This window comes from Phaethon aethereus (assembly GCF_964289735.1).
Source record: "Phaethon aethereus genome assembly, chromosome: 15".
NCBI lineage: Eukaryota > Metazoa > Chordata > Aves > Phaethontiformes > Phaethontidae > Phaethon > Phaethon aethereus.
In genome coordinates this window covers 8,944,694-8,971,640 of record NC_138591.1, presented here as the reverse complement: position 1 = coordinate 8,971,640, position 26,947 = coordinate 8,944,694, and the positions used below count along the sequence as shown (strand labels likewise).

The following is a 26,947-nucleotide window of genomic DNA, read 5'->3' as shown; positions in this document are numbered from 1 at the left end:
GTTGAGGCATCCCTAAAGCAGAAGTCATTGTCTCTGCAAACCTAATCCGTGCCTGAAGTGTTTATTATTCCAGCAGTGGATTAATTGTCTGAGGGATATTTGTGGTGTGGGATGAAATAGTGTCAGCAGTTACATGATAAAATACTCATTTACATAGAGTAAGAATAGGATTTCATTCTTGATTTCTGACAAAGATTCTTATCACACCTGGAGGCTGAGTCAGTGGGCTCAGCAGGTACACAGCGCTCTGAAAATCAAGACATTCAGGACTTTCCTAAATCTACAGTTAGTCTGCCTCTCCTGCAGTGCTTAGATAAAATAGCTTTCATCACCTTTTCATCACATCAAACTCCAGCTGAATCCTTACTACATACTGTAGTGGTATCACAAATAAGCTTCTCAGCCTTTGAAACCTATACCGGTTTTCAGCAAGATCATGGTGGTTTTGTCATGTATTTTATACACAGATTTCAAGATGCTTTGCAAAGATAGGGTCAGAATTGGTACAGCTCTTTCACAGGAAGGGGGATGCTCTGAGTTTCGGGGACTTGCCCAATGTCTGTTGCAAAATAGCAGTGAAACACAACACAGTCATTCTTGTACCAGGCCTGTGATTCAGCAGAGCACTAAAGCAAGTGCTTAACTTCAAGCAAGAGCTCAACTTCAAGCAAGAGCTCAAGCTGTTTGAATGGAGACATATTTAAGTACCATTTTAAATACTTTGCTGGACTGGGTGTTCAGCTTTCAACAGCTAATTACTGTTTCCAGCTATTTCAGTTTTTTTCATATAGCTCAGCATATCTTTAGATCGTGTAAATATTTTTAAAGTAATTAAATTGTGTGAAAAAGTGTACTGCATGCTGGCCTTTTAGCAACTCAAATGTTCACGCATATGCTTGGGGTTTTGTGTTGGTTTTTTAGATGACACCAGTTACTCGACAAGAAGTTCTTGGCCTTTACCGTAAGATATTCCGAATAGCCAAAAAATGGCAATCAGCATCAGGACAGATAGAAGAAACTATTAAAGAGAAAGAGTACATTAAAAATGAAGCCAAAACATTATTCCGAAAAAACAAATGCGTGAGTGTTCTTACAGTTTTGAATTTCTGCATGATTCTCATCTTGCTTTTTGCACTGTGTCAGTGATTGGATTCTAATATATGAATATAACACTTGATTTCCCAAAATTTCATTCACCTTAAATGCTGTTGTATTTGGGTAATAGTTTAAATTTCACCCCTGAAATAGTAATAAGAAAACTCAAACCATTTCAGCTCTTCATTAACTACCGCAGAAGTCTGAAAGGTCTAGAGCTTTCACCAAGAACATGCCAAGAAAAAATTAAATTCCAAAGATACCACCTAGGTAACTGAAGCAGCTTTTGATCTTTTAGAACGCTAGCTAAGTGTATCATTACCCATGCAATGGCAAACAGAGCTCAGTAGCTTCTCATACTTCTTTTTTTCTTTTCAAAGCAACAATTATTGGCACTTCTTTTAAAAGCAGCACTTCAGGTTTTTTTCTTAAGGAAGAAATTTCAAACCCTTTTTCAAAGGGGCAATACAGACTCCATGGTAATCAAAGGTCCTTCTTGTAATTCAAGATCACAATACTTACTTATATTCCATTTTTGTCTGGGACTAAATTGAGGTAATGCAAAATCAAAAAATGAATTTAAGTCACAATTTACACCGCACTTCTGACTTGAAAGGGAGTTTCTGGATAGGGTGATAACAGAATGTAGACCAAGGAGTCTCTTCCCTTTCTCCTGTAGCTACCTTGCAGAGTGATGAATGGATGAGGGTGCTTTTTTTCATGGATGTATTAGTTTACATGTATATTGTCTTTTTATAGAGAAAATACCATGTTTGGGTAAAAACCTCCTTCTATAGCCTCAGTTGTGACAGCCTCTGGGCCTTAATATCCAGTGCCATCAAGCCCAGAACTGTTGAGTCAAGGCAATACTAACGTTACCTTTTATGGGTGTGAAAAATACAATCACTGTGTCCTTGGGATTGCCAAATCATGTGGCTGTGCATCATTTACGCTTGAGCTTCCAATTGCTAATTGCTGTACTTGTTCAAAACATTTGTTTGTATGGTCTTAGGTAACAGATCCAAAGTTGATTAAGCAGTGTATAGAAGAATGTGAGGCAAGAATAGAAATTGGACTTCACTATAACATCCCCTACCCGAGACCTGTGAGTATAAGTCCAGTCACAAAATCTTCGGCTATGCCACTTAGCTCTCACTGGACAATAAAACCCTAAGTTCACATCACTGTTATCGCACTGTATTTTTAGATAAACCAGTACTTAAATGCTATGCTAAACCAGAGCCAAGTAAGCCAAATGTATATTGAAATGTTCTCCATCTACCTTATTCCACTGTAAATTGGCTAACATCATCTCAAAATAAGGAGTCAAAGCCTGAGTAGAGTTGCATGAGCTAAACTCCCAAGGCCTGTGAATATTTAGACAGTCTTGACCGACCAATGAGTCATACTATGTAGAGAAAGATGGTAATGGAATCAAATCTGTTAATCTTTCCACATTATAAAAGAGAATGAGAGAGTAAAAATACTTAGTTACAACTGCCACAGAGACAACAATTTTCATAGCCTACATTACTGGTAACTGTTCCCCCAATCATAAATTAGGTCTTATAAAACATCTGCCTATATTGCTGCTTCTTTTCCCCTGTTCCTAGAGAAAAACATGTCCAAGATTACTGTAAGCTGGAAGTTGCAGCAATGTCTTCTATTGCATCATTCAATACAGTTTCCTCACTGCCCAGTCACTTCTGTCTGTGGTACTTTATGCTGCTTCCCATAGAGGCTTCCTCTCTACTCCTGTTCATTAGTTTACATTTTCACATCTATAGTTTCCTTATCAAGGCAGTCATGGTCAAATCTTCATCAGATGCTTGCCTAGAATATGGTCACTGCTAGCATCTGTTTCACAAATAACTTTTTCTCCAGCATACAGAATAACAATGCACATGTGGCAAACAATGTTCCTAGAAATGGGCTTAAAATGTATGCTCTGCAGTGGCTTCGAATCCCAAGGGTAAGGCCTAGATCAGTGCTGTCAGACAAACTGGATGATCGTTATTTTTCAGATTCTAGAAATCTCTATTGCTGCTTTTACTACTATTTGCACCTAAACAGCTATCTTACAGGATGACAGCCTCAGCAACAATAACATCTGACTGCTAACACCTACATTTTTCAGTCAATTAGGGGGGATATAGCTGCGTGACTCCCACTAACAGTCTTATGAAATATAAAGACTTTGTCAATCAAAGGAAGAGCCTGTCACCTATTGCTCCTTCTGCTTGTGGAGTCAATGACATTGATTGTGCATTTTAATATGGTATATATAATCACGACAAGAAGTTGTCAGTCTTTCAATACATACAGTTTGGGGTTATTTTGTGACTTGTTTGGTAGGTATGAATAAACACACAGTGCTTTAAGACATCTATCCAGGATTTTTAGGGGTTTCTAGGTCTTTCTGTTCTGGAAGAAGTCCTATTTCAACACGTATTTTATCATTACAGTCTGATACCAAGCTACAAAACAAGGTTACTAAAGCCTAAAACATACAGGATTTTCATAAACACAACATTTAGGGCCTGAAAATTACACCACTAATTACTCCTCAGAGAGCACTCCTTCTAGAAAGCTAATAACCTCGTTTGAGATGGTACAGTTGCCCACTCCAAAATGTGAAGAAATTATTTAAAACTTAGTGAAACCTAGTCTGTATATATGCCTTCTTTTTCTTGTAGCTTCTCCATTTGCACCTAACTGGTGGGATTTTCTTTTGCAGATCCATCTGCCTCCTATGGGTCTTGCCCATAAACAAGGCCGTACGTTGCGACACCAGGAAAAGCTAAGGAAGATTTCTAAGCCAATATACCTGAAATCCCATGATGAACTTTCATAACCCATCATTTAAGCTGTGATGTGTAATCACGTCATTTAAGCTGTGGACTGTAATCCAGGTGACTTGTGTGCAGAACTGTGAATGAAGCTGTTTTGGTCACTTGCTCACACATCTCCTGAGGCCAAAAAGCTAATTGATACATTGCATATGACGGATCAGGTTGGTCTAGTATTTATTACATTTCAACCACTGACTCATCAATAAAAGTAACACTTTTCAAGGAGTGAGATGTGATACGAAGATTAATTTGATATCAGGACAAATTACAGCAGGTTTTCAAACTGTTAATCTATAGCAGGGTTCTTTGGTGGTTTGAAGATTATATATACTTACTGGTGATTCAAGGCAGTGCCTTGTGTAAGGGTCAGCAAAAATCAAGAAAGTCTGGGAGAATCAAGCAGACACAGTGCCTCCAGAGCTTTCGCGCGCAAGTGGGAATACAGTGATTGCATCATGCAGATGCACTCCCTCCTCTCCTGTCCCTGGTCTGCCTGTTGTCCCTGGAGAAACATTCCGGTTTCATAGTATCCTTACGGTGAAGTATTGTTTGTAAACGGACAGTAGCAAAGAGACAGCAGAAATACCACCAATCCTCCTTTTTCCTTTTTGCAAACTGCAGAGAGTGGCCTACAGCCTCTCTGTCAGCTTTTTTCCCTCCTTCCTTTGTAGAGGGTGTGAATGTGAAATGCTGAGTTTGGAATGCCATTACACAACTCGGAGTAAAACTTTCCAGTGTTGGGTTCCTCAGGTTCCCATGTATGGACTGACTGAAAACTTTCCCTTCAGAGTAGCACTATGGGAGCAAGCCTAAAATGCTTTGGGTGTCTTCACTGAGCTTTTTTATACGGTTGGCTTTTCAACATAATCAGCGGACTGGCTTTCTCAACAATTATTTTAGTGTTAGGTTTTAACTCTTACATTATGGACCAAACCCCAACTTTATTAAAAGAAAGTATCTACAACAGTGTCTTAAGTTCAAGGGGTATTTGTGTTTCACAGGCACCTCACAAATGGAAGTGAGCTGAAATGAATTAATTTCTCCCTCACTGGCCACCTATTGTTTTGCCTCCTTTTGAGTCCTCTGTCTTTACCAGGCTGTTCACAAATTCTCTTCAGGAAAGTTAGTGGAGCCTTTTGTCCTTCAGGCTAGAAGTACCAATGAGACCACGGTGTGGAAGAGAGCCACACTCTACTGGGAGACTACATAAGCACAGCCCACAGCTGCCTTAAGGACAGGGTATAAGCAGCGACCTATTCCAGCCAGAAGTTAATGGTGGCAAAAAAGCCTATTTGAAAAATGCAGTCTATATTATACCTATTAAAGAGGGCAAAACCAATGAAATCTCATTTTCTGAGCTCTCCAAGCCCTAATAGACAATGGCAAAGAAATACTGTTGTCTACCTTAAAAATAAGTTAAAACTGGTCATGTGCAGAACAGAATGACAGTTCCTCCCCCAAGAATGTACTTGTAAGAGTGAAAAAATACAAGCGGATGAGAAAGTACAAGGAAACAATGAGAAAAGCGAGTCAGCCTGACAGGTACTGGCTAGCCCAATTTCTCACTACCCTTTATGGCTCCAATCCACAAAGGTATCTATTCCCATATAATTATTTCCTGGGAATGCCTCATGTGGGAAGTAACATGTAAAATGCCATTGTTCTGCCTGTCAGTGGGAGCTTTGCAAATTTACTGCTGCCAGGAAGACACAAAAAACCTTCTTTTAGCCTAGGAAAAGGAGGATGGAATAAAGAGAGTAAAAAATAACATGATTATACACACTGCTTAATCCTTCATTGAAAGAAGTCCAAATACAGTCTTTTTCTTTCCTCATTCTAATACACCAGTGTAGAGATGTGTCAACTGAACCGAACCAAAATGTGCAGAGACAAGGGTTTTGAATGGAAGCTTAGGCTCATTCTTTGTCATTAAACTATCATTTGAATCTTTTTAATTGTTAAAATTCATGTGGCTAATGACGGTACTGATGCTATGAGTCATGAGGTGAATAAACAGCTATGTAAATGAGCAGTCCAAATTTACTGTCTGTATTATAGTCACAGCTCTTTCCTGAGCCCACATCGTAAGATGTGGATTATTTCAAAATAACATCCCTGAAATTCCAGAAGATTCACACTAAATTGAAATAACAATATGAGTTTGAGTTTATTTCTGAAGGGAAATATAAATATGCAATATTAAAAAGGCTCAAAAGTAGCCTTAAGTAATTCAAATGAGTATCCACTTGCTTAACTGAAAAGCCAGTAAGTTGAACTGCAGTAACAGCATCACATTATTTGAGATACCTTCAATGCCTGTTATTTTTTTCAAAATAAGTGTTTGAGGAATTATTGACTAGATCCTTATTACCTTCCAGCACCAGAAGGCAAAGACTGAAATTTGTTAAAGCCTCAGGCTGTTCAGCTAAAGGAAGAATTAGATCAGCTCTTTTGTCAAGTCTGAAGAGCAAAACCCTTCTTTCACAGTTTAAGTTAAACTCTGTATGGAAAAGAGAATCTGCCTTAGAGTCCTGTGTTTTTGGAGGTCAAACTGGCAAACCACCATTTTGAGGGAGTTTCATAAAAAAAATTTCAGCTGCAACTCAGTCCAGTGGGTAGGCAGACATCTCAACTGGTACTCACTGTATGAAATTCCAAGGACTGCATAACTTCTGTCAAGAAGTGTCCCAACGATGGTGCACTATGTCATTCCTACACATTAATTGTACTTGCAAAAAGATGTTGTCCAAAAATGCCTCTCAGTTCTCGAGAGTTTGTAATGCACTGGATTCAATCAGTGTACACTCCGTCCTGTACCTCCTTGCCTTCCCCTTACTCCCCCTTCCAGTAAATACTGTCTTTTGCCAGTTTACCACACTAGTCAGGAGATGCTTTAGAATAATTTATTATAAAAAGATGACATGGCATTTTATATTCTTTAGAAACAAAAATCCTGAGTCAGTTGCATGAACTCTCCTGCAAGCTAACCAGTAGGCAATGCAGTAGTAATTTGTTGACATGATAGCTAGCTTTGAATATCTAAATAACACCTCTTCTCTCTAGAAATTCTGTCCCTAACTCCATCATTAGTAAGGTTGTAATTTCTGAAGCCATGTGCTTATGAAACCAAATTTAGCACTAACTTTAGCAAGCACACAATCATTTAAGAAGATGGACTTGGCACCCGCTTACTGAATGTACCCCCTCAGTGTTGTCTAGGGATGTGGAAACACTCATTAAGTTGCAGCAGTTGACCCAATCTATTCCAGGGGAAGTATCGCAGAACTGAAATAGGTTAAGACAGGTTAGGTTAATCTTCCTACTAATGCTAGTTTGTTCTTGTAATACCTTTTAGATCTGGAGAATGTAAGGCAACCTGGACCTCACTTTCTTGGGGCCCTACTATGTATCCATCAGAAAAGATATCAGTAGCATCCATCTTTTATCCACAGACAGAAAGGGCACTTATTTGATCATACCTATAAATGCATTTTCAAGAATGCTAATTACAGGAGACACCTGCACCTTTCACTAATTTTTCTAATCCTGTTAGGTAAAACATTCTAGCTTATAGGAACTCATAAGTAGAAGAATTCAGGGCCTTTGTATTATCTTTTGCTTTTTCGTTGTGTAATTTTCCCTTTAACAGCCCAACAGCATTAAAATCAGAGAGAGTACTTTCTGTTTCTGAAATTGATTTTTGTACAGATGAGATAAGAGAAAGGTTTCCATCTCCTAAGAAAATGTACTAAGGCTATCTGTCTTACAGCATCCCAGCTGAAAATTTCTCTGCTATTTCTAAGCAAAAAATATCTCTTGCTCCATAATGTCTGTATAACTGCATTTTTTTTCCTGATCTGCTTTCAGTTACTAGCAAGATGAATCTACGATCTGCAGTAATTACAGGTGGTTTTTGTGGTTTGTTTAATGAGAGCTTCTAATTAAGAAATGGAAATACTAAACCTGTAAAGTCAAGAATTCTAATACTACTATTACAAGGTACTTCATTTGGCCAAAACTTTTTCACATTTTTTATCATGTCCAACTAACAGCTGAGTTGCCTTTTTTCTTTTTTTTAATGCATCTCAGCCAAGAAACGTTGTGAATTCTAATGTTTAGCCAGCTTATCATTCTTCAGGAAGGTCTAGACAATGCTCAGGAAATAAGGTCAGGAAGCTTATTTCAAAGAATCACTGAAAAGTATCTCTAAGACAGATATCCCTCAACAGTATATTCCATTACTTTTTCTCTAAAAGCCCAGGAAATCATGTACTTCAGTAATCACCAACTAAAGCAACTCAGCCATACCTGATCCCTGGCACAGGGGGACATAGCAACTGGCAGATGCGAGACTTCTCTTTTATAACAACTATATATATTTTTGGTCACATCTATGAAAGCTTGAAATACATTATAATTACATTCTAAGAGATGCCTTCATCTCAAATCTAAGCTAACACAGAAGAAACATCTAGAAAATCAATACAGTAACAAGGACATTGCACACAACGTAGTAGCAAAGGCACTATATATTCACGAGAACCACAACTGTGTCATTTAATAAACTATCCGTAAGTGTGTGTCCACAAAAAGGCACAAGTAACTCACATGGCAAGCTAGCCCACAGTATTTTCCAACATTTTAAAAGTAATATATCTCCATAAAATGTACTTTAGCATATACTAGTGCATCTGGCCTTCAATTTAAAATGGCTTAGAGGACTGTGTTTGCAAGACTAGCATTATGTGAAGAAGGATGGAGAAACTCTCCTCAAATTTCAACTTCTCTTCATTTTAATGTTTTAAAAATGATTACTGCATTGTTGCCCCAGCTTCCCTTTCAGGAGTGACAGGTAAGGTGTCACCAGTCACTTACACACATAAGCTCTAAAGAGAGTCTAAATAGAAAGATCCCTTTGAGAGCAGCGACTGAACTGATCAATCCATAGGGAAGGCTCGAACAGCCAGCTCCAGCCTCTGTGGCCTGCATGCAGAGCATCTGTAAGAGGAGGCTCGTGACTGGTTGGTTATCTCTGATGCCACAGTGACCTAATTAGTGATCTGAATTGTTGATGTGATAGCCACAACAATTAGATGCAGCCATTCAAAAATATGGTAATTACCACAGTGGTTTTTTTAATATGTACTAAATTTCAGTTAATTTTAATGATATGAAAAGTAGAAAGTATCTGTCTTGCTCTTATGAAGCCCAAGAAAATATTATGTTTTTAAAGGACCAATTTTAATTATCTTAATTTATTTCTAGATCTTCTGAAACATGATTCTCTTATCAAAAATTGTTGTCAATTTGGGCAAGTGTGCTGTAACATTCATAGACATATTTTATTTTTGCTATAGGTGCCAAATATCATTTAGTCTAAATTGTTACGAGTAGTTTCTTCCTATCAGTAAGTTGAAACACCTGTACACCTCTATCCCCTTTATTAAAAGAAATATCCATTAAGTGTCCTGGTCTGACTTCTTTGCCCTAGTCACACACCAAATGCCTGCATATTGTACTGTTTATGAGGCATCAAATATTGTACATGAAGATACTGTACTAATTACCTATGTACATCTTTGAGCAAAGCAGCACTGTACAACATATACAGGTAAACAAGAAGTGTTACAGGTGTTACCATTCTCAAAAATTACTATTTTATGAATATCTATATAAAATGAACTAGTGGTTAATAAAACAATAATGAACACTTTTCACCTATAACAGCTAAGCACAACACAACAGATAAACGCCTATGACAAGAACCATATGTTCTAATGAGTTGTAGCAGCATCGCTTAAAGATTGTAGCACAATACTGGGAATTGCAAAATTATAGCTGCATCTCTGACTTTGTGAGGCCTCAAGCAAGTCATTTAAATGCTGCAATTTGGACAATGAAAAAACATACAAGACCCCAAATTAGTAGATGTTTATGCAGTGGGGTTTTTAAAAATGTTTGCCTTGATCTTTTGTGCTTCTCTTGTACTGTGTACACAACAAGTCTAATGATCCATCGTTAGTACCTTCTTGGCATGCTATGGGGATTAGTTAATGACTGCACAGCTCTTTGAAGATTTCAGGCTATTTTATTTTTAATTAATGTTTGCAAGCTACTTTGAGCTTCTCTGATGAAAGGGCTTAAACAAGTACAAAATTTTGGGTGGTTATTAATCCAACATGGAGCAAAGCAAGATGAGGAAGTAAAATGAGACTAAGGGAGAAAGGAAACAGCTCTGTTTATCAGGCACCTGGAATATGTAATACTGAAATAAAAGAAGTTTAAAAATTATGAGACAAGAATACTTGCTTTGAGAAATGGCAGGCTCCCAATGCATGTGCTGTCTAGACGTTTTCCACGGAAATTCTGAGGCACATCTTCAAGGAGTGTCAGTTACTATAATTTTATAATACACCTCTGGTAGTTCATTCTAGCTGAGGATTGGTTTTACATGTTGACAACAGACTATTCTTACATCCTCCCTCCTCATACTCCTGGGACACAGAAGTGGTAAGCAAACCCACAGAGTCCTATTTGCAAGAGTTGTGGATTAGACTCCCATTAAGATCAGCAGCAAAACTCTTTGGGCCCAATTTCATTTAAAAAAGAATAAAAAAAAAAAAAGACCTATGATAGCAGCTAGGTGGTAATACTAGGATTTCACAAGATTTCTAATGATGTGGGTGGCACACAGTTTGACAGGAGTTCTATTCATTCCGATCTATTGCAAGACAAAGCCCAGGCTTTTGAAGTAGGTTTCTGTTCGTAGCGTTCTATTTTCACTCACTCTTGCTCAGTGGCTGATAATGGCTAAAAACCATAGGAAACTGGGAGCTGCTTTGAAGTCAGCAGGAAAACCCAATATAAAAAAAAATAAAATTGCAGCCATTGGGGAATAAAATACATCTTTTAATAACAAAACGCGAGTGTTTTGACTTGCATACTCTTAGTCATCTAACTGGCATAGTGCAGCCACGCCTCGATTTATCCAGTGTTTCTGGGGCTTGTCTGAAGGGAGTTCAATTGAGAGAATGTAGTTGGTTGAGTGGCCAGTAGTGGATAAGACACCTCTTCTTGCACTTGTCTTGTATACGGGGCATGAATAGATGTTCATATGAAGAAATCTGGAACTTTCTCCAGGTTTCAGCCAAATTATGGGCAAAGAATCATAAAGGATTTTTGGAAGTGATTCTCCAATTACCAAGGATTCTCTATCCCATCGTGCACCTTCCAAAAAAAGGCCTCTCACATAAGCCCCATCTTCTGGCGTTTTCTCCATCATGTGCTCCTGTTTCATTACCTAGAATGATTAAACCATTGCTTGATTTTATCTGGACTATATTAAATCCCATAAGTGATAGTCTGAAATTACTCCTTTAAATAAAATTTCTTTTCACTTGAAAACTCTATTCCTTGCTGCTCCAGAATGTGTTTCAAGCTGTTCAAGAAAAACAAAATTCCTCTGCATTTTCTTACCTCAAATTCAAATCCAATATGGTCAATTGGGATGGTGTATTTTCTGGCATAGTTTTGTAAAACACCGGTCAAAAAAGACTGAGTGAAGAAGAATCCTGAGAGCCAAAAGACTGTGGGTGGCCCATTGACGACCCAATCCTGAATATGGAGAGAAAAAACAAATGTAAGAAAAGAAAAAAAATACATTCTGTGGCTTCACTGTGCCAATTCACCACAAAACGGATGTCTTTCAGATACACAATGAGATCTAAACCTTGATAGGACCCTTGGATACTACCATTAGTTCTATATTTCTCAGAGCCAAGTGACAGAAGTCAGTTATTGATAAAAACAAAAATAATCACTCATTCTGAAACAACCAGAACTTAGTGCTACTAAGAAAGAAACTTCAGAAAGTAGCATAAGCATATTTAGGTAAAGTCTAGATACTAGCCAGGGGAAAAAAAAAAAAAAAAAAAGAAAAAAAGAATTTGGACATTTTGAGCAGGGAAGTCATTAAGGTATCAATGCAAAGTAAAATGCATCTTCTAGAAATAGAAAAATGGAAACTACCAAATGCAGCACTGGATTAGCACCAAAGGATTATACTCCCACCAAAGGATTATACTCCCAACTCACCCTGCTGAGCAATTGCCCAGCTGATTCCAATGCTGTTAATACATTATATATTTGGTCATGAGTATGTGCAAGTAGTTCACAATCTGGAGCTATAAGGGTACTGCTGAGTGTGGAGGGTGCTGATACACATTTTGCCCACTCGGCTTTCAACTATCGAGTCCTTAGACCTATCAGTCTCAGTTTAGCATACCTGGAAGAAGGCCAAACGACAGAGGAGATCGGACACGTAACTTCCAAGTGGCTTCAGTGATGGATAGGATTTGGCAGCCCACATTGATGGTACTTTTCCCATTAGCATGCTGTTGAAAACATCTTCAAGTTCAGATGACATCAACACTTGGCCTTTAATGGCTTTACCTAAATTAACAAGGCTGCTCCGAACAACTTCAGTGAGCCTTAAAATAAAAAAAGAAATTGCCATCTCAGTATTTACTTCTTACTATCTCGCTAAAGACCTCTGAGTCCAACTTGAATGAAGTTCAAGTTGGTAAATGTCCTGTCAGAAATTCCTTATCTCACCTGTAGTTATCAAAACTCTTATTAAACTTCAGAAAAGCAAACAAAGAAAAAACACACAGAGAAATGAAAGATAGTGAAAATTCCCATTCTAGACAAAGGAAATCAAGTGACAAGAGCTTTAAAGATTGTAACACTAATTAACATATTGTGCTGTGAATATTTGGGCCTGAGTATGACTTAGAATAAAGTAGGCTGCCCTACCTCAGCACAACAAACTCAAATCTGATTTAAGTTCATACTCCAAGAATACAGGTACTATTTCTATATTCAGGTAGTCAGCTGCAGCTTTCAAGTCTTTTTAAAAGGTTCATCCAAAGCAGAATCTATCATGTTAAGAACAATGTATTGCAAAAGACTTATAACTGTTTAAGGCTTGTGAGTGGCCGGCACGGATGAACACAAGCGTATTTCAGTATTGGTCGTGTGACACAACGCTGAGCCATACCTGTTAAATCGAATTAGTTCTTGCCTAAGAACTGTATTCATGGACTCTTCATAAAGTACTGGGTATATCTTCATAACCTCTTCAACATCAAAACCACTTGGTAATTTGGATAGGATGTCCTGTGCCAAATCTTCAACAGTTTCCTGAAATCACATGTTTGCAGTGAATGAGGAATTTACCTTTTTTTCACCTATTCTTTTTTCAGGAATTTCCACAAAACACTATAGATTTTATATTTTTTCTGTATAACCACATAGGTATTTTAGTCCATTTTCCTAAAGAAATAAAGCTTGCATGTTCTCACTCTTTGTGCATCATCATGTCTGTCTCTGCATATGCCTGCTTGCTCCTTTTCCTTTCTCAATAATTTTAAATTTGTTAGTAATTTCGGTTTAATTTGCAAAAAAGTTTTAGGGAACTTCTAAGGAAACAGCAGAGCAAACAAGCATAATCCTGCTATTGCCATAATGAAGGAAAAGACAAAGTATGCAGCATGGGGAAAATGATGGGAAGACTATATGAATATGCCAGTCACAAGAGAAGCTTTACGTACAGCATATTAGACATCAGAGAATACGATCACTAGACAACCCCCCAGGAAATGAGGCTCCATTGATTCCACTTTTCAAGAATCCACTTGTGTATAAAATATAGGATGTCAAATCTGAGGGGCTTGAAAGGTCATTTATCTATGTCTCAAAGGGGCGTGGATTTGGTCCGAGTAACCTGAGCTGCCAGGACAGAATGAAGGAAAGAAATTCCCAGCATCTTCACAACCAGGTCCCATGGAGGGGTACATGGCAATGAGGTCTGTATCCAAGTGATTCCATTCTGCCAAACTGCCCCCTTTCTCTGTGCCACACAAGTCACAAACACAGTTACGTGTTTGGGACTGTAGAAACTGAAGCAGCCAAGGGGAAGCAAAAAAACGTATCTCAAAAAACAAGGTTTCAATGAGTAATAACATAGACTGGAAGTGCCATTATAGCACAGACTTCACCAGGAAGATGACTTTTGCTTCTAATGGACTTCTATTGCTTGCTTGATGGTTGAATGACTTGGTATCATTTCCTGGCACTCTGGAGTCTGTCCGCTAGTGAGAATGGCAGGGATGGTCATACAACTACTGCTGGATGAAGTTAGGCCAGTGCATGAACCTCCATTATTGGAATTTGTAAACTGGAATTAAATGTCATGCTTTAAAATTGCCTACACATGGATGTGATTTGAGGTGATTTACCAGCTATGATTGTTAACTGTGCTCTTAACTCATGACCAAAGTGAAGCACTTCACTGTTATTTTAAAGTATGAAATATGAAAGAAACGCTCCTATTCAAACTGCATGTTCTACTCAACCAGGTGGGGTTGTGTGGTATTAACCTATTTGAATTCAAAGTCATTAGAGTATCTTACATCTTTAAAGGTTCTTCTATGCCAAATCTGTCTGCTTCTCTACAGGGACATTCACATCTACTTCCAGTGCCACAGTCATGTGATGAGAGGTGTTGGATTGCTCTGAGACCTAGGGCATGACAGGAAAGGGCACCTTTCTAGAATGCAAGTTGATCTTTCTTCCCAGTTACCTGAGGGGACTTGCCACCTCCCCCTGCTTCTCTAGGCAAAGTCAGGAGCACTCCACTGAAAAGCTGGTTAGTCTCCTGGTTATCCTTGGTGATGTCTGCATTTTCATGAAGTCCAAACACTTCAGGGTGTGTTGTAATTGGTAAACTTCGTAGGTATTCGATGTAGGACTGTAGAAGAAACATTTACATACCGGAAATCATGCAATGATACATTCATAAATCATCAGTAAACCCAGCTTGGACAGAATCTTCCCATCTACAAACACATAAGTTCCCAATTAAATGCATCCTGGAATTGACTTACTCAGTCCACAGAGATAAATATAAAAGTTTTGAAGATTCAAAGACTCACTTGAGGAGTTGTTCTTACCACCCTCATGTAAGTAGCAAGAGAAAGCAAGAGAAAGGAATGTACATTCCTACAATGTAGAAATATAAAAGGAGTCACAGAAGAGGGTAGGATGCCATATGTATCACCCCTATAACTGCAGGCTACACGAATAGTTGGGATTTGAGCACATTCATCATCTCTATGCAGCTAGTAGAAGGGAAAAAGGGGATGAAAACTAAGTATATACCTGCCATTCCACCTTCTCATCCTGATCACTGCTTTCAAGGAAAAAGTGGTTGCAAGAGGGTTCAGAAGTACCCTGTAAATTCCTAAAGCCTGACCCCTGTTGGCTTTTTAGAACTGTACTGGAAACCTGCACAGGATGGTTTGCATCAACAAACATCAGAATACTGAATGATTACTACACCTCTGTTGGGGTGTGTTACACATTAAGTACCAGATTGATATTTCATACATAAGATATACGGTGGCATAGCTTTGTGATCTTATGTTTTTTATTTTCTATTTGTTACATTCAGCATACCAAAGTACAATGTAGATAAGGTTTTTCCCAGTAACTCAGACAGAAATTACATCTGTTATCTTCTCACCTCATAGGGACCATGTGGTGGTATGTAGTAGTCATCTCCAGGTGCAAGCATATACTTGTCCTGCTCTATATCCTTGCTATAGACTATGGAAATAAGGGACAGGAGGAGACGCCTGTCTTTATCATCTGTTACTCTACCTCCATAGTTACATTCCCCTGGGAAAGGACAAAGAAAACCAGACTGAAAAATTAGAAGTTAATGAACAAATAAAAATTGTTTTGCAGTAATGTATAGCTCTAGTAAGTTGAAGTTCCGAAGCTCCAGATCTCCAAAAGCTTTTTGGCCCTATACTTCAATTAATTCCATGGAAATTAGGAACTTCAACACCTTTGGAACTATGAGCCAAATTTGTGTGTCTTGATGATGAAAGGTTTAAGGAACACTATGAGTTGGTCTGAGAGACTGCTACTCATGCCACAGTAAATAATCTCATGTTTTAAATGACAGCCCTTTGGCTTGAAATTCTCATTAGTAAGAATTTTTAGAACTGCCAAAATCTGAACAGTGCTATATAGCCGACTGTTGTCTTGTTCCTTTCATGCGAACTTAACCTGATTACATATGTATACAGTAGAAAACAAGTATTTGCAATATGCAATACCCCTGTTGCAGAAGGGGTTGGAGAGATTTAAGTAATGGGCAAGCTATGAGGGGAGGTTTACACTGATATAAAATACAGAAAACAGCTAAAAGCTCACAGTTGTTACTTTAGTCCTGACTCCTGAAATTCTTTGTCATAATGCTAATCATAATGTTAGCAAAAATCAGGAATTATCTTTAGAAGGTTGACAAAGGAGGTGCCAAAAAGCAGCTATCTGAGAAGAAGTGAATAGCCACAGCAACTAGGTTATTTACACAGGTCAACACCTCCTGCTTTAAACTGGAGTATTATCACATCTTGGTACAACTGCCAATGCTTACTGTGGCAGGATCATATTGATCAGCTAAGGTGGAACAGAAGCCATTGACATTTTTATTTGACATATATTAAACAAAGACCGGGAGGTTTGCTGGACCATTCAGTTCTTCTAGCTATATATGAGCCAAGACAGAAATGACATCTGAGGGTTTGGGATCCAACTTGTCTCTATGTGGAAGTCCAAGAAAGTAAACCTGAATGGAATCCACTCAATTTGTCAAGAACTCATCAGTTTATCATTGTACCAGCTGAAAGTGCCTACCAAAGTCAACACATTAGAGAGTGCAATGCCTGTACCTGTTAGGTATGTCAGAGCTTCAAATGGGATTTCTTCATATTCATTCAGAAACATCTGGATCTGTCGCATACTGATTCTGAGGTCAGATTCATTGAACTCATACGGAATATTCCAACCTGTTCAATTCAGAAAAAAATATAGAGCATAATGGTGCACCATACTGATAGCCATGCTCAGGATATGATGGTACTGGTACTATACTGCTACTACAGAGCTGAAGATAACAGCTGCCAGGCAGTATCTAGAAGCAGCCCTGGCATTTACCAGGCCGTTTATTGCATGGGGAGAATATGACTCCATAAAAATATTATATCCTAAGGTATTATTAGCATCATTCTGTAGAACAAAAACATAAGCACAGGCATTTTGGCATCACACACTCCTGAAAAATTATATTTTACCTGAAGTAGAACACAGACCTGCTCGGTGCTTTCAGCTAATCTGTTGCTATCTGGAGACTATGAGAACAGGGGTTTTAATTCATAGATTGATTTTAATTTTTAATCAGTTTGCCCATCTATTAATGCTGTTTGTATATGACATTCAGAGTGAGAGTACAATTAAAAAAAAAAACCACATAGGAGCATAGTCCAGATAAGAGAATCCTTCAGAAAACCTATATCCCTAGCACAAACCATAAAAAAAGGGCTATTGCTGCAACTATCCTTCTCCTAGACAGCTGGTCACATTAAGCAGTAGATGTTGCTTTTAAAAATGATCTCTTTGTCACTTACAAAAATTGTATCTTTACCTTAAAGCAATAAATAAGTATCTTCATACTGGCAGTCTAGTGTTTATTTAAACAGCTGCCTATTAAAATAAGGACAGTGGCTTTCAGTCAAAATACAGTATTTCATAACAGTAACCTGTTATGATGAAGACAGACTCAGTTGGAATGGAAGGCTGAGAACTTTATGTACACCAGTGGAGAGTGTAAGCATTATATAGTTATAAAAATATAATCTGTAATTCCATACATTTTAATTCCAATTTTCTACATTTTATGTAGAAATTCTATACAGTTTTCTAAATATTTCAGGATTATAGAAAAAGCTGATGCACAAATCTTACTAATACATATGTCTTTTCATTGCTGTGTTATGAACAACACACTGCAGCTACATAAATGTGTTTTACACCAAGTAAACATATGCACTAGCTTTGATAAAACAAAGTATATATATAAATAACAAAAGCAGAATTGAAGAAGATACATTTTCAATTATGAAAATTTAAAACGGAACTGGATTTGATGGTTAGTTAGTAAGAACTACAGTAATAAATTAATAATTTAGTAAGCTATAATTTAACTACTGTATAATATGTTTACTTGAAAAACTGGTACTTTCTAGTCCTCCCCCACAGTAATACTTTTAGTAGCTTCAAGAGTAGCTTTACCTGAATACGAATCCCTGCAAACAACAGCTTTTAAACTTCATTATGTTCTGTGCAATACAGGTTGCACTCTTGTAATATTTCTTACAAAAATACTGCCTTTTTACAGAGAGGCTCCAATAATGCATTTCAAAACTACTAACCTTTTTGAAACAACCCGCAAGATATCTAAAACTTACCCAGTGGGCCGAAGTTTCTCCTCTCCTGCACAACAGCATGAAAAAAGCAAAGGCCAAACAGCAGTTTTTGCCACATTTCTGGCTTTTGGCAACTGCTAAAGAACACAGGGTCAGAGATGGGGTCATTAAGGTATGATCGAAGAAGGTTCGCTCTAACTCCTTTTGGAGGCTCATTCGTCATTTTGATGCTATTCTGGAGGATACTAACAGGAAACTTTTCTGATGGATAACTAGTTAACCACAACCTGAAAAGAATTTTAAAAAGCACATTATCAGAAAAATCATCAATATTGACAAATCTTCAATACTGATCTGCAGAAGACTAAGTTTTATTACTTGTTTAACTATCATGATAACACCTAAATTTGTTCTAAAATGTAGACATAAAGTAAATTATATTGGACAGGTGGAAAAGATGACATCCTAATTAAGTATCTTTATTTTATCACTGCACATAAACGGTATGAATGTTACGCTTAGCTGTTCACACAAAAGAGGTTTCATTTCTTTTTACTAGTCTCTTCAGCAAACAAGAAATACTCCCATTAAAAAGAGCAAAATATTAAAACTCCTACCTGAACTTATCATTGGTATTCTCAGGCACCATAACTTCCTCGCAGATTTTTTCCAAAGCAGGCATCCAGCTAGTTGCAAGATGGCAGTTTTGTAACACTACCCACGTTCCATCAGTAATAGCCTGATAAATCATTTTTGCTGCTATTGGGCCCTGTCCCTGTCCAAGCGAAATAGTTTGAATGCTTGTGCCTCCCATGCCAACATCATCAGCAAATTTTAGCAAACCTACGATGGCAAGTTTCACACATGCAAACAAAGACAAAGTCTCTTAGAAAGTAGATCTATATTATAGTCATCATTATAATAATGTAAACAGTAATTAAAGGGGCAAAAGTCAACAAATATTTTACTCAATTGAAAAAACCACATCTCAACAACCCAGAAGTAGTATCGAGTGCTGTATCAGTCACTCTGTTTGAAGCATGTGCTAAAATTTAGGTATATAAAGTTAATACTAAAAAACCTAAAATACTAGCCAGGTTAAATGCCTGTCCTTTAGCCCTGAGTGCTCAGTTCCAGCCTGCACTACAGCTCTCTACTCTCTCTGTTGCATGGGTACAATTGTTTATGGGGTTTGAGCTGTAAATTGGATCTTTAGATCTGGTTAAAAATAACTCTCCAGCTTTGCCATCAAAACCAGTACCTCCTGGAAATACATCCTTACGGTATGGCTCCATATTACAATTCTTTTGTCAGAAAAGCAGGTTTAAAAATACTCTGGGTAGTTATTTTTTAAAGGACATTTAACAGATGTGTTTTTAAGTGTGGTCACACACACGATTTAATTAGTAACTGAGAGGGAGGAAACTTTCTGGAGGAGGGGTTGTAACAAAGACTCGGGTAAGTCCCAAACATACACTGAAAGAATTATAACACAAGTACGAATTATAAACTGGTCTGGATGTTACAAGCTGTTAGAGTCCTAAATTGCTGCTCAGAGACCTCGACATTTCATCACTACTACATTCATTCCACCCTCTAGTAATTTTACTATCATTGTATAAATATGGGCAGATGCAAATGTTTGATATTCCATCACTGCATTCTTTAAAAGATCAAATGAATGGGCCTACACTATTAACAGTTTAGTCACCCTCAGTGCCATTTAACCAGATAAAAAAAAGATTTTTAATACCAATCTCACCTGTCATAGGATCAGCACCTGGTGATAATACAAAAATCAAAGGAGCACAACAATTTGAATCATTGTAACTTCTTCCAAGATCAAAAGTAGGTGATTCAATAAATGTTTTTCCCATATTTTCCACAATGAACTCCTGTACTGCCGGAATAATTTTGTCAGGTCTCAAACATCTGAGAATAACCATGCGATCTAACCCCATCAGTGAGCTCCATGCATCTGGGAAGGCTTCTTCATGGGGTCTTACAGAGTCATATATTAGTTTCCACTTTGAAAAATTCTCTCTTACATGTTCCATTAGTCCGTGGAGGTTTTTCAGACTAGATGCACGTACGAGCTCAGCCCATGACTTGTCAGATAGCCAATCTGGAGCTGGATTGGGGTAAGGATTATCAAGAGCAACACCTCCTGTCAGTAGGAAACGCCAAACCTCATCATCTATTTGGTCTTTTCCCTTCATAATGCCTACTGTCAGAAGGAAGGAGAATAACAGCTTATCCTTTTCAAACAGTGAACAACAGACATTATTATAGATGCTTACTGTGAAATGCTCAGTTATATTTTTAATCCTCTTTTCTAGATCTTCACTCTTTTTGCTTCTAGCAATAGATTGAATGTACAAGTTAATAAACCAATTCAATGAATACTGGTACATAGGTTCAATGTTTGCCAGATCAGAGATGCAGAAGAAGACAACAGATGAATGAATAGCAACTGGCTTATACCCCATTCGAGTAGAATCTATTTGCATTTCTGTTACAGAGGCAATTTTTTGCTTTTCAGAGATTTCTTCAGATAACTCTTTGGATGAAGACAAAATATTAATTGCTGTTTCATCTTCTAAGATGTTTCCTTCTGAATTGGAAAGGATCTCCAGGATTTTATCTTCTATTTCCTTTAGTTGTTTCTTGTTGGCTGCGCTTTCTATAATCAGTTTATTTTTGTTTTCTTCTAGCTCAGGCTTTTCCTCTGCAGCTACAATTCCAAGAAGTTGGTCCTGAAGACCCAAAGGTGTAATCATGAAGTTGAGTAGACAAACTTTCACAGCCACTTCAGGAAGATAATGAGGATTTCTTAAGCGGGTTGTTATGTAAAACCTGAAATCTCTTGAATATTCAATTATATTTTCCCCTAATTTCATGTATTCTACTCCTTGTTGTTTGAATGTTAGCTTTAATAAAATGGGCTCTATGAAAGCATCGAGTTCTTCACCAATATTTTCTAGCAAGACTGGTGTTCCGAGCTGAATAGCATTTTCTAATATCCTCACATAATGTGTGTCAGATAATTTGATAACTGACAGCCTGTTAGCTTTCTCCATATTTTTTACCCACTTGTTAGCTTGCCTTTGAGGATCTATCATTAAAGCCCATCTTCTTGAGTTAGAAACAATTATGCCATTGTCAATGGAAAAAGAATCAACTGGCAATCCAGCAATGTGCCATGCACGGATTTTGACTGGATCCCCTAATGTATTGCTTAAGCTAAAATCACTGGAGCACGGTATGTTCTTTTCATTGCACAGGACCTGCCATTGCTTTTGACATTTTAGACGGTAATCTACAGTAAAGGCTCCCAAATAAGCCACAGTTCCTGATGATAACAGTACATCTCCTATAAGGTCTATATACCGTATTCCTAATAAACGTGCAGCTTCTGTCCACCTATCTTTCTCTCCACCAAGACCACTAATTAGCTGTTCAGCTCTCACAAGCTTTTGTGAACAGAGTTCAATATTGTTTTCCAGTTCTCTCTTCCGGTCATTCATATTGTCAAACTCATCGTTCAAAGCTTGGAGGCGATCAACTACCTCCTTAAGTTCTGCTTGTTTTACTTTTAGCTTCTGCATTTGAATGTCCAGTAATCCTTCTGCAGCTCTCAAACGTTCACGCTTTGGGGCAACCACCTTTGCAACACGGTCATACACTTCCATGGCTCGCACCCACTTGCATAGTCCTTCACAGGCAGATGAGACATTTTTTATGACAGCTGGCTGAAAATCTGGATGATCAATAAACTTCTCTCTAATTCTCTTCATTATAGCAGGAGGAATGTTATCCTTGTCATACGTCTTTAAGCTCTCAAGGAATTTCAGATCTCCAAGAATTTTTCTAGATGGCCCCCAGTAGTCTTCTAGCATTTTACCTATATTGCAAATACCAAAAGCAGGCTTAAAACATGCATGTTCAAACTGAAAAAATACTTGAAACATAATATGAAGAATTAATCTCTTGATTTTGCAACAGAATTTTACTATGCAACCACTGTTAACTAGTTTGGAAAAGTCATTACCTAAAGAAATTCAGACAGGAACTTCAGCATCACTAACCTATGTCATATTTAGAAATTACATGTTAGTTCTAAATCAACCAAGCAAAACAAGGGAAACAAATTACTATACAGTCTTTCTTAGTATAGTTTATTAGATAAATGAGTAACTATGTGAAAGTATTTCTTCCTAATCTAGGTAAAACAGTTTCGGATGAAAGACATTTATAGGATTCTTATTTTCAGTTACAAAGGGTTGAACGGTGGGGGCATAAGGTAGAAAAGTGGAAGAAAAAGGTCTCTTTCCTTTCCTGCCTCTCAAATCCTGTGCAATCCCACAATAACAACATACTCACACCAAAAGAGCTTGCTAGAGTAAGCAGCTATGGCAGGGGTATAGCTAGAATTCTGTCTCCCAGTATACCTGATAGAGTTGGTAGCAGGGATTAAAAGGGGAAATACAGGTGAACGGTGCACAAGCACATCTCTAGCTCCCAGAGTTCCTCAAGCCAATGCAAATCTCAAGATTGGGTCAAATCAAGTTGAAGAAATGACTTTGTGCTAGTAACTGGGATAATATTTACACAGCTTGTACAACAGTGTCCAGCAAGTGCAGTATGTTACAATGGCAAAAGCAGCTCTTAGCTATTCAGTGTAGTTCTAAGTCATTGCTAGCAAAATTACTTTTAGTGCACACGGCTGCATTCACGCCAGAAGCACTTCACTAGTACAACACAGCAGTACCCCAAGCATTCCTAGGGCGGGGATAACAAATACCGCATCATTACCACTGCCACTTGGATCAGGCTTTCTCTCTGGTTTAGTTCCCTTCATGACACAGATACTCTCCATGACAAGCTTAACAGGACCAGGTGGATTCTGCATGGATTTCACAAGAGAGATGTCCGAAGGATTCAGGGTATCAAGAGCTGCAAGTGATGCCTCCAAAGCTGGCACGGCCTCAGCAAGGTCTCCTTCACATTCATCCTGTTAAGACATTGGGCAGAAGCCTGTAAACCTTCATACAACACCAGGTCTGCAACCTGATTACCCTACTTCAGCACAGCCTCAGAGAAACTTCACTGCTTGTAAATACCTAATAAAAAGACTCTTCACAACATTGTGTTTCTTGGAGAGAAAACTACTTTCACAATTTGGCTGTGTAGTTTAAGGAGGAAAGTTTTATAGAGAAATTAGTAACTTCCATAAGCTGAACTACTAGCTGAAAAAGCCAGACAAGCTTTCAAGATCAAAGTCTTTCTGGTCTGACAAGGAGAGTTAAAATACAGGTTAGATATGGTTGTTCTTAAGTTAAATCTTACAGTGCTGATCAGGTAAAAATACATCCTGTGTAGCTTAAATTCTTTATCATGTACTCAGATCTCAGTAATTATCTATCTTATCTATCACTGACATTTCTAACTAGTTACAAAAACAATATTGAGGAATCCTGCAGCTTCCCACGGGAAATTATGTGCTGCAGATGTCTGGCTATGGCAATCTCTCTTAGGTTATGCCTAATAGGGCTCCATGCAGCGCTATGCCAAATTGCCTCAGCTAACTCTAAACAGTCTTTGGGCCTGGAAACAGTATAACCTCATTACTCAATCTGTTGAGAAAGATAATATATTAGTACAGAAAAAAAAAGCTATACAGCTTCTGGGATGTGAACTAGAAAGGGAAGCTATGCAGTACTGTGAGGTACAGTCATACTCCAAACAGCCAAAATTTACCTTGTTTATATTAGGAATATCTCATTCATCATTCCTTGCAGCTTTGTTACTTCAAGAGCTTGGATCATACCATTAACACATCATCACAACTCCCATTTACTTGGAAAGACTTGGAGCCCATCATGCTACAGGCTCAAGCCCTTGTACGCTACCTTAATAGCTTTAGCAACAGCTGCTGCTTCATTAGCCTCTTTTTCATCTGCTGACACTAGTTCCTTCTTTGCATCTACTTCAGTTGTTTCCTTTTCAATCTGGATCATCATTTTGTCTGTTTCTGCAGAAGTTTGGATCAGTTCAGGCTGAAGGGCAGTAAGTTCTTTCTGCATCTCTGCAACCTGATGAACATAACAGGAAATAAAAGAAAAATTTGCGTAAACATTGCATGCATTTCACATCTTGATGTCTTCGGAAGAAAGATCAGAAGACACTATATTAATACAATCTAAAAAGGGACACTTGATTCAAGTTAATTATTAAAACAGTTCTCTAGCCTATTTTTACTAAGAGCTGTTGTATTTCATTAAACAGATTTTTTAAAAGGATTTTTTTTAATCATCCATGCAGTATGTTTCCTTGTTTATGATCTACTTAATTTCAATAATGAGAAATAAATTGATTAATTGTATTTTTTCCTCACAGTCAGTTTCAGTTTTTGGAACCTCCAATAATGCTCTATTGCACAGGTAGAAAACAAAATCCAAAAGAAACTTGGAAGGAAATGCAGAATTAGTGACAACAACAGCTGCAAACTGGATGTTTTTCATCCAGCAAGTACCTGCAAGACCCTTCACTTTGCATCTTGGAAAGATCAATCCCTGGATCACATGGCTTGAAAAAGTGGGTTATTTACCTAGAACCTCATCAATTTCCTACAGGGAATCTACTCAGGAATTAATGTTTATTATTGTCTTACAACATTCTTCAACTTCTCCCCTATTTTGGAAAGGGTAATAGGTATTAGGATGCTGAGGCGTGGATTCTCCATATAAGGTTTTGACAATGTAATGAAATCTGTAAGGTTTATTTCTTCAACATTTAATGAGAACCATCAATTTCATTTAGCCTTCTATTAAATGCTATAATCCGAATTAACATACCAGAATTTTTTAAAATGACTATGCAGTAATCTAACTTTTCCTGATGGCTTTCTGTAGAAAATTATCAATAGCATCATGAATATAGTGAAGAGAGAATTTAATAAGTTTTATTTTGTAAGTTTTAATCAGCTTATACAGACCCCATACTAAAGTATGCATATGGCACATATTCAGTGTTTTCATCTGAAACTTACTTGTGAAGATGCAAAGTCAAGTTTTTTAAGTCCCATAAGATAACGAGTTCTCATAATGTCAACTTCTTGCCTTTTGCTATTCAGCAGAGTCTTAAAGGTAAGAATCAATTCTAGGTATGAAGTTGGTGTCACATAGTTGTGTCTTCGCAGTGTAGTGTAATAGCTGATGGAGAGCTCTCTCACGCTTTCTTGGAAATATCTGCACATTGACACTACCCTAAAGAAAATTTTCCACATTACTATGAAAATACAATCTGTCTTTATGTTAATTATGAGGAAATTACCCTAAGCTTATGAAATTATATTAGTGTTAGTGAATTTTTTTTTCCTCATTATAAGAAATATTTTAGACTCCTTTCAAAGAGTGGCCTGATTTTCAGAAACATCAGATACACCTATCTAGGTATCTTTGACTTGCACTGAAATCCCAGAGTTGACTTAGCTTTGTCCATTTATAAGAACAGTTTCCTGATCAAGTATGTTGAGGGCATGAGAGGGAGGGGAACAAACATTTGCAAGTCATACTCTTTTCTAATGTCATCTTCAAGTTCAACATCCTCTAAAAACTTGTTAGCAACCATTTCCAAAGCGTCTGTAGGCCATGTTTGGAACCAATCAATGGTGCAGCAGTTTATCAGTGAAGGGAACATCCGTAATCGATTCCGAAATGCATCTCCAATCGGACTCATGGCTAGAAAAAAAATGAAATAAATTAAAAAAAAAAAAATCACGATTGTTACCTAAGTTTGTTTGGCGTCAGGAAGCAGAAAAAACTAAGCCTAAGAAAAAACATTCTAAGAAATAAGACATTGTATACAGACCTAAGACAATATGCAAATTTTTCTTCACCCTTTCAATAAAGAAATTGTACATAGCAAGTGATGAAGCTTCAATTTTCCGGTTCTCCATCCTTGCTGCAGCTTGCATTTTCTCAACAATTTCAGCTTTCCCATCTGTTGCAAAGATATTAGGCACATCACCGGTATTTAAAAGCATGTTGATATCTTCTACAAATGCTTCATCTTTTATTTGATTATCAGAGAACAAAAAGGACACATTCTTGTTACCAACACCTGCTTTCAGCATGACTCGTTTAACATCTTCTTTCCATTCATTGATTCCATAGGACTTTGTAATTTCAACTTGAAAGAGTTCGAAGGTATTCATGTAGGTGGCTAGCTTGGTAGCACTTTGTCGGCCACTCCCGCCAACTCCCACCAACAACAGATGTCCATTATCTTGTTTCAATACTCTGCATATCCTTGAGATATGCTCAATAGCAAACTTGAACATGACTAAAGACATTGGTGCTTTGCTGGTATTGTTGTATTCCTCAAGGTAGTATTCCATCACAGTTGTCAGTTGCTTTAAGTCTGTGATTTCATCGTACACTTTTACATTACTGTCCGGATTCAAATAGTCTCCAAAGAACAGGCTACGAATACTATCATCAGAGATTTTTCCAGTAGGTGAAAGATGACTCAGTACCTAGAGAAAAGACAAAAATCAACAGATAATTCAAACTATTAGAGAATTATTTTCCCTAAAGTCATAATCATTCTTATCTACATAGTAATAATACTGTGGGAAGCACTATTTTCCAGCTATTCTAGTTA

At 37.6% G+C, this 26,947-nt stretch overlaps 2 protein-coding genes across 3 annotated transcripts in view; one reads left to right on the top strand and one right to left on the bottom strand.

Annotated features, from left to right (window-relative positions):
* Positions 1-921: 921 nt before the first annotated feature.
* LYRM1 (LYR motif containing 1) lies at positions 922-3,949 on the top strand (the record flags this gene model as incomplete). Of its 2 annotated transcripts, none has more annotated exons than XM_082006654.1 (3): positions 922-1,080; positions 2,108-2,200; positions 3,833-3,949. In XM_082006654.1, 3 exons carry the CDS (start codon positions 922-924, stop codon positions 3,947-3,949), a joined length of 369 nt encoding a protein of 122 aa, XP_081862780.1. The 2 variants fall into 2 exon arrangements, with proteins under 2 accessions (XP_081862780.1, XP_081862779.1); XM_082006653.1 differs by having other exon boundaries at positions 922-1,095.
* Positions 3,950-10,011: 6,062 nt separating this feature from the next.
* The window catches only part of DNAH3 (dynein axonemal heavy chain 3), a gene marked incomplete at its 5' end in the record, with an annotated part of 62,789 nt that continues 45,853 nt past the window's right edge, over positions 10,012-26,947 (bottom strand). Inside the window, 15 exons of the mRNA XM_082006846.1 lie at positions 10,012-11,247; positions 11,424-11,561; positions 12,232-12,436; positions 13,006-13,148; positions 14,590-14,757; positions 15,532-15,686; positions 16,748-16,864; positions 18,323-18,567; positions 18,898-19,123; positions 20,043-22,184; positions 23,096-23,294; positions 24,193-24,375; positions 25,332-25,548; positions 25,857-26,022; positions 26,153-26,819. Of these exons, the coding sequence (XP_081862972.1) occupies positions 10,894-11,247; positions 11,424-11,561; positions 12,232-12,436; positions 13,006-13,148; positions 14,590-14,757; positions 15,532-15,686; positions 16,748-16,864; positions 18,323-18,567; positions 18,898-19,123; positions 20,043-22,184; positions 23,096-23,294; positions 24,193-24,375; positions 25,332-25,548; positions 25,857-26,022; positions 26,153-26,819 (5,325 nt within the window). The 3' untranslated portion in view covers positions 10,012-10,893. The remainder of the gene's footprint in view (positions 11,248-11,423; positions 11,562-12,231; positions 12,437-13,005; positions 13,149-14,589; positions 14,758-15,531; positions 15,687-16,747; positions 16,865-18,322; positions 18,568-18,897; positions 19,124-20,042; positions 22,185-23,095; positions 23,295-24,192; positions 24,376-25,331; positions 25,549-25,856; positions 26,023-26,152; positions 26,820-26,947) is intronic.